The sequence below is a fragment of the Vigna umbellata genome, chromosome 10, assembly GCF_029865625.1.
Source record: "Vigna umbellata cultivar VRB3 chromosome 10, Vumbellata_1.0, whole genome shotgun sequence".
Classification (NCBI taxonomy): domain Eukaryota; kingdom Viridiplantae; phylum Streptophyta; class Magnoliopsida; order Fabales; family Fabaceae; genus Vigna; species Vigna umbellata.
The window spans coordinates 13,218,419-13,226,137 of record NC_142174.1 but is presented as its reverse complement, the minus strand read 5'-3'; the positions used below and the strand labels follow the sequence as shown (position 1 = coordinate 13,226,137).

The window sequence follows — 7,719 nt, the reverse complement described above, 5'->3', positions numbered from 1 at the left end:
GATGTAATTGTAATGTAATGTCTATGCTTCTCCCTTGCAGTTGCAGCAATTATTATACAATCTTTGGTTTCTTGTTTTGACAGAGGCTCGTCGACCAAAGGAGAGGTGTTTCCCTTTTCGGGGCTCCTCCTTTTCTTGCCCCTCTGCATTTTTCTCATTTGTCCTTCTATGTTCCATCACTTCAACATGAAAAGGTCTTTTTAGCAATATATTTATTCCTCCCTCCTTCCACCCTGTCACTCACTCACTCACTTTGTGCTATTTGCTTCATCCTATCCTACTATATTATACTCTCCGTCCTTTCATTTCTTAATTTCTCTTTCTTATTCACCTCTCTTCACTCTGTGCTCTTTATACACCACAATGGGACGACGTGATCATCACCATTTTATCTGTGCCCGAACACTCACACTTGTTACCATTTCTCTTTGCTTTCTCATAATTTCAAGTTGGACCCAGCTCGGACTTGTTACTGAAGGTTCATTCATTACAAGTTTTCAAAGCTTCCAAATGGACACCAGTACCATCTGCAACTAACAATTTCATATCTTTGTTCTAACAGGTCGAAAGACTCCCAAACAGAATGGATTTTATCAGGTACAATTTCATATCTTCACTCCCTGCTAATTATTAGCATGACTGATTCATTACTCATTACAAACATTAACTGCATGAGAAATGATGCTGATTTGTGTAGACAGTACATGATGACAAAACAATGGTAAGGGCGCAGATAGGCTCAAGGCCACCAAGATGCGAGAGAAGGTGCAGGTCTTGTGGACACTGTGAGGCCATTCAGGTACCTACAAATCCTCAAGCGCAGAATGGGAGGATCAACTCTTCAACTCTGTCAACTATTGCTTTTCCAATGGGAGAAGGCGGGTCCAACTACAAGCCCATGAGTTGGAAGTGCAAATGTGGGAACCGTATTTTCAACCCCTGATTCAAATTGTTCCACAATGTAGTTGTTAGATAATCAAGGATGACAGCAACTGATTTACCAATTTTGTACATGAATATACATTTCTAAGTAATTCTTTTTGTTTTTTTAGTCTTTTGGCTTTTCCCTCTCAATGACCTCTCTCTGAGGAGAGCTTTTATTTTTCTATAGTAAACTGCCCTCATTTCCTTTAGTTGTATCATTTGCGGCTGCTATGGTCGTCTAACATGTAAATTGCAGTTTCCGAGTTAATTTAGCACTTACTTCCTCTTCTCTAAAGCAGATTCTGCAAGCTTAAAACTTAAAATGAGTGCCAGTTTGCATAGAGCAGCATAGTTGCTTTCTTCTGTTCATTTCTGGGGTGATAGTTAGATGGACATGGAGATTGGAGTGAATATTTCTGTTTTTATTTCTTTTATTTTTCTGTAATATATATATATTAGCATGGCTAAAACTTCCCAAATAATCTGAGAAGTTGTCATTGGAGATATACAAAGGAGAGAAGTGATTTTACGACAGTACAATGAAACTTATAAAATTATTGGAAGGAACAAATTTCCTACCTAATATAACTGACATGCAACTAATTTATAGATGTATTACAGAACATTTGAAAACAAGTTAAATGATATTCTTATTTGTTTTCCCTTGAGAATCCTGCACTAACATGAGGTCAAAGAATACAATCAATCTTTTCTAAGTTTTGAAAAAACAGCACAGAACTGTGCTTTACTTTCTGTGTTCTTTCTATTGAGAAATCCTGTAGCACTCTCTAGACGGAGCCAAACTCTGCTACATGCAATATGAGAAAGCAACAAAAAGAAAAATTGACAACCTAACCTCTGATTGTACTCTTGATTTCCTTTTTTCTTATATTATTATTCCAAAACGTGAACAGACATTAATTGTTCACTACTTGTCCTGAGCGAGTATTAGGTTGCTTTCAACTAGATTTCTCATATACTGTGACCCACACCACTGAATTGGAGTGATCAATCTATTCTGCATTTTTCTAGAGCAAAAATTTATAAATGATATCAAGCAGTTTAAGATATATAATGATTTTGTTTACTTAAATGAACAAGGAACAAACAAGACAGTAAATAAAACTACAACTAATTTTTTGCTGAATATCCAAGTACTAGAATAATGAGTGATGTAACATGTTCAAAGTCGCACTTTGGTTATCACTCATGCATGTAGAAAATGATGAAGATGTATTATGAATGCATTGCCACTGTTTGACTCTACAGTGAATTGTAGTATTCGAGAATCGATATATACTGTGTGGTCAAACGATAATTGGCACTGATAACTAGCCACCGAAAGGAAGCAGAGAATGGTATGCAGAGCTAAAATTTTCCTAGTATCCTAAGAAATTGGCAGCAGTTTTTCCATTAATTGGTGGTAAACTGCTGAGTCCATGAACAGAGGGAGATGGTTTGTTGGAATGAAATCCTACTCTGTGATTTCTGTTCAAAATGACAACACAATAAGAAGTCACATGATGTAACACCCTTCCCATCTTGAACATGTTGATTGGTGCATCAATAGTTAGAAGGCACCAGATCAGATGCTGTTTTCAGTAAAGCAAACTTTGTGAAGGGTTATATAAACTTCTTTCTGTGTCAGTTATTTTGAGTCCTTTTCGTAGATGTCTAAAAATACTCTTTCTTTGTACTAGTTTTTTCATGGGTGCTAATAAAATCATTTTCTTTGCCTATACAAACATCAACTGAAGTTTTAACAAAATTAGAGACTAAATGGCAAATGCGTCAGATATGAAGATTAAATTCGAACCAAACTGCGTATAACTTGCATTGTCTTGAAAAGCAATACTGGTACATTTGTTGTTTGGACAATTCGTCTTATTTTACGAATATCCAGTCACTACAATAATGGCTTCCACACTGTGGATTGAATAGATGATTGATGGATTTGCGCGACTGCTTTTGCATAAAAATAAGGTGCAACAGTAGTACCCTTCGAAAACCCATTTGTCGTGAAGCAAATTTGAACCCGATGCGCATAATTATTACTATAATTTTCTATTCTGTGTACATAACTTGTTGAAAACGAAGAACATGCATTGACCTCTTAATTTAAATGGTTATGCAACTTTCCAAAAGTTATGCGAAGCATAACCATAAATGGGTCAGAGTCTGAGACACAAAGAAGCTAATTTAATAACGGAAATTGATTTCAGTACCATTATTTCTTTGGTATCAATAGTAAGCCAAAAGCTTTAACTTTCATTTAGTTTCATGAGCATTTCTAGCCATCACGGGTAGCATTTCTCGTTCAGAAGATGATTGCGAATTTAATCGTTCTACCCAATTGTAATATATCAAATATCAGAACTCTGATTAATCATTACATTCATTGCATGAAGAGAAATGTTTTCTTAACAACAAAAGTTACATTTATCGTTGCATCTGAAGATAAATTATTGCAAACTAGTTTTTGATTACAAAATGCTGAGCAGACGAAAATATGACTACAGAAAGAACAGAAGGTTGTGTTATTTGTTTAGTTGGAAAGTTGAAGGAGAAGGCATATTTTTGAGGTGAATAATGCAGATGAAGGAAATGGGATTAAGCAAGAAGTCCATGAACATATGGTATGTATGAAAAACAAGAAAAATAAATAAAGAGAATGTTGGTGCAAAGCAAAGGTCAAGACAGAGACAACTGAAAAGGTTGGGTTGGGGACCACGATGAGAAAAGGAATAGTGATTCCAATGCCCCCCATACATTACATACATGACATGATATATACAAGCCTTTTTCTCTCAAGTTTTTTGTGCTGTAAATATCAGCAACACGGTTTTGAAGATGGCCCATCCCTGTGGCGTGGACAAATAAAATGTACTGAATACACCAGTCATTACTTTAATTCCCATCTGATGCTGATGGAGCAGCAGCTGTGGTAAGTGATAAAGCACTCACATTCTCATTCTGATTATTATTATTATTATTATTATTCTATTATATAACGCCTTTGTCAGGATATATTCACCAAAAAATGCCACATCCCACGTCGTTTTTGGCATTAACCTTAATGCATTTTCAAGAATTACTTGAGTTGGCTCTATTGTTTTGGGTTCGCCACCTTACAAGCTACTTTAACCACACTCAATTCTTACCGTTTACTTTAACCACACTTATCAAACGTCAAGGGGTGTTTCTCCGTACGCTACCTCAAGTGTTCCTATCCTCTTCAATTATTATTTTTTTATTTCAAAAATACTCTACACTTCTTCACTATTTTCTTTTATTCCAAAAATACTTTATATCATCCCAATATATTCAATCATCTTTCTCTTTCTCTCTTCACATTAACGAAGCATTCACATGGCTCAGATTTAAACTTGTGATATATTGTAAAATTTTATTTACATTTTTCCTTAAATAAGTTTGATTCAATCTTATTTTCATTGTTCAATATTTTTTTTCTTCAAATTACTTAATAAATGGTAAAATTTTGTTCTAAATTTCTAGAAAAATGTTTATATATATGTGTGTTTTTTTACATTTAATATCTATAATTTTTAACATTATATTATGTTTTAACTTACCGACATTTTTGACTCAAATAACTTGAATAAAGTATTTAATTTATTAGATAAATAATATAAAAGTATTGTTAAATACTTAAAATATAAAAGAAAAGTTATTTGTTAAATATTTGGAATTTTTTTAGTTTTTTCGTCGTTATAAAGTTAGTATATAATAATAATATATTATTTACTATTAATATTATTATGTTTATTATTTTATATTTACATTTAACTTTTAAATTTATAAAATGAAAATGGTAGAAGCACTAATATTAAAGTTTTTTCTGAATTTTATATTTTGCAATATATCACAAGTTTAAATCTAAGCCATATGAATGTTCCATTAATGTAAAAGAGAAAAATGGTTGAAAATAGTGGAAAGGTATAGGATATTTTTGGAATAAAAGAAAATAATGGAAAGGTGTAAAATATTTTTGGAATAAAAGAAAATAACGAGGAGATGCAGAAGTAATTGGGGTGGTAGAGAGAGCAACATCCAACATAAAGTTAAAAAAACAGACCTAAATATTCGGAGTGTTTCATCCTACACCTCCAAGATCTCATCCTGCACCTCCAAAAATTCCACTTTTAACCTTCTAACATCTCATCATTATCCTACACCTTTAACTTTATAAAAAGTTTTATTTTTAACTTTAATAAATATATTTTTATTTTCTTCTTTTTCTTGTTAAAAAGACTCTATATCACCTTAATAATAACTAAATTTAAAATTCAAATATTATTTAACATAATTTTATATTTTAATAATTATTAAAATATAATTTATGTTATAATAATAATTATATTAAAAATATAAAAATAAAAATAATAACAAAAAATAAATTATATTAAATAAAATATTTAATATATTCAAATATATTAAATTATATTAATATTAAATTAAATTTAATAATTATTAAAATTTAAATAATAAACAAAATTTTAAAACAGTTATTTATCAAATAATAAATAAAATTATATTAAATAAAATATTTAATATACTAAATTATATTAAAATATTAAATTAAATTAAATAATTATTAAAATTTATATATAAAATAAAATTTTAAAAACTATCGGATATGGATATCCGATTTATAACTAATCGGATATCTATATCCGATTAACAAATTTTTCAATTTTTTTTAAAAATTTTATTTATTATTAAATTTAATTTAATATTTTAATATAATTTAATATATTTAAATATATTAAATACGATTTTAAATATTATTTTTATTTTTATTTTTATTTTAGTTATTATTTTTCAATTTTCTTAATATAACTATTTAAAAAATATAAAATTATAATAAGTAATATTATAATTTTTATTTAAATTTAATATTTATTAAATTTTAAATAAAAAGTAAAGTATTAACATATTTTAGATTTTAATATATAAATAAGTTTTTAAAAATTTTTATTTTTATTTAAAATTTAATAATTATTTAATTTATTTTAATATTTTATTATAATTTAATATATTTGAATATATTAAATCAAATTTATTTTTATTATGATTTTTATTATTTTATTTTTATGTTTTTAATATAACTATTATTATAATATAAATTATATTTTAATAATTATTAAAATATAAAATTATTTTAAATAATATTTAAATTTTAAAATAAATTAAATTAAATTATTATTAAGGTAGTGAAGATTATTTTTAATAAAAAAGAAAAAAAAATAGAAAAATATTTATTAAAGTTAAAAATAAAGTTTTGAAAAAGTTGGAGGTGCAGGATAATGATGACATGTCAGAAGGTTAAAAATGGAATTTTTGGAGGTGCAGGATGAGATCTTGGAGGTGTAGGATGAAACACTCATTATTAGTTGCTATCTCTGGTAAACAATAAATTTTTCCTTTTCTCTCTTGCCCTATCGCTTGGTTTTAATCGACTCACGTCTCTCATCTGAAATTTCATGATTAAAGTCTAAATCAGTTTTCAATTTATGTTTAGTGAAATATTGAAGGGACAATCTTTCTATACCCATAAATAGGAATGCTATTAAAAAATTCAAAACGTTTAACAAATTGTAAAAATTATATTGTCTGTTTGGCATAAGGATTAACATGTCGACAATTTGGCATGGCATGAAGATGAAGGATCAGAGTCCATCCACAGTTGCTGCTATGTTTTTCCTAACCTAAGTTTTGAGTTAACTTGTATTCTTCATAAGTGAATATAATCTTTTTAATTTAATATTAATTTTTTTAATTTGTTATATTATATTTCAAATTTTAACGTTTAAATTAAAACATGTCATACGATATAAAGTATGTAAAAGACTAGGAGGGCAGTAGGTGACACGTGCATATGCATGAGATGAAAGTCTTTTATGCTAAAGTTGATGTTTGGAGAAAAGGGTATGAAGGCATGCAGAGCCAAATGGCAATGCACTCTGGTTGGGTACAAATTGCATATCGAATAAAATATTAAAAACATAGGTTTATATATATATATATATATATATATATATATATATATATATATATATATATATATATATAAAGATACATCCCTTAACAAGTATTTTAGAATGAAATCAAAAACAAATCCATATTACTAATGCGAGATTTATGGATATGCAAAACAATAATAACTTTATTCTTTTTTCTTTATCTTGTTTACTTTTTGTTTTTTAATTCTCATGCATTCACACATGCTTGCTCAGGGTTCTCAGAATTTAAGCAACTCTTGAAGTCGCTCCCCATCATACGGTGTTAGGGGCTTACACTTGGGCATGGGGAATTGCTGGCTTGTTGTAGAGGTAGAACAAAACGTCAATGTTTCAAAAATTGCAGAAAAGAAGCAGCTGAGGCGCATCACCATTGATCACAGAACACGCTCAACTTAAGAGTAAATAATTTATTGTTTTTGATTTCATTCTAATGGTGATGCGCCTCAGCTGCTTCTTTTCTGCAATTTTTGAAACATTGACGTTTTGTTCTACCTCTACAACAAGCCAGCAATTCCCCATGCCCAAGTGTAAGCCCCTAACACCGTATGATGGGGAGCGACTTCAAGAGTTGCTTAAATTCTGAGAACCCTGAGCAAGCATGTGTGAATGCATGAGAATTAAAAAACAAAAAGTAAACAAGATAAAGAAAAAAGAATAAAGTTATTATTGTTTTGCATATCCATAAATCTCGCATTAGTAATATGGATTTGTTTTTGATTTCATTCTAAAATACTTGTTAAGGGATGTATCT

General features: G+C 29.2%; 1 protein-coding gene across 1 annotated transcript; it reads left to right on the top strand.

The window, feature by feature from the left end:
- On the top strand, window positions 1-1,051 carry LOC124820661 (EPIDERMAL PATTERNING FACTOR-like protein 2). Its single transcript, XM_047292405.2, has 3 exons — window positions 1-478; window positions 563-597; window positions 698-1,051. The coding sequence occupies exons 1-3, from the start codon at window positions 364-366 to the stop codon at window positions 941-943; spliced, it is 396 nt and encodes a 131-aa protein (XP_047148361.1). The 5' UTR covers window positions 1-363; the 3' UTR covers window positions 944-1,051.
- Window positions 1,052-7,719: the final 6,668 nt, after the last annotated feature.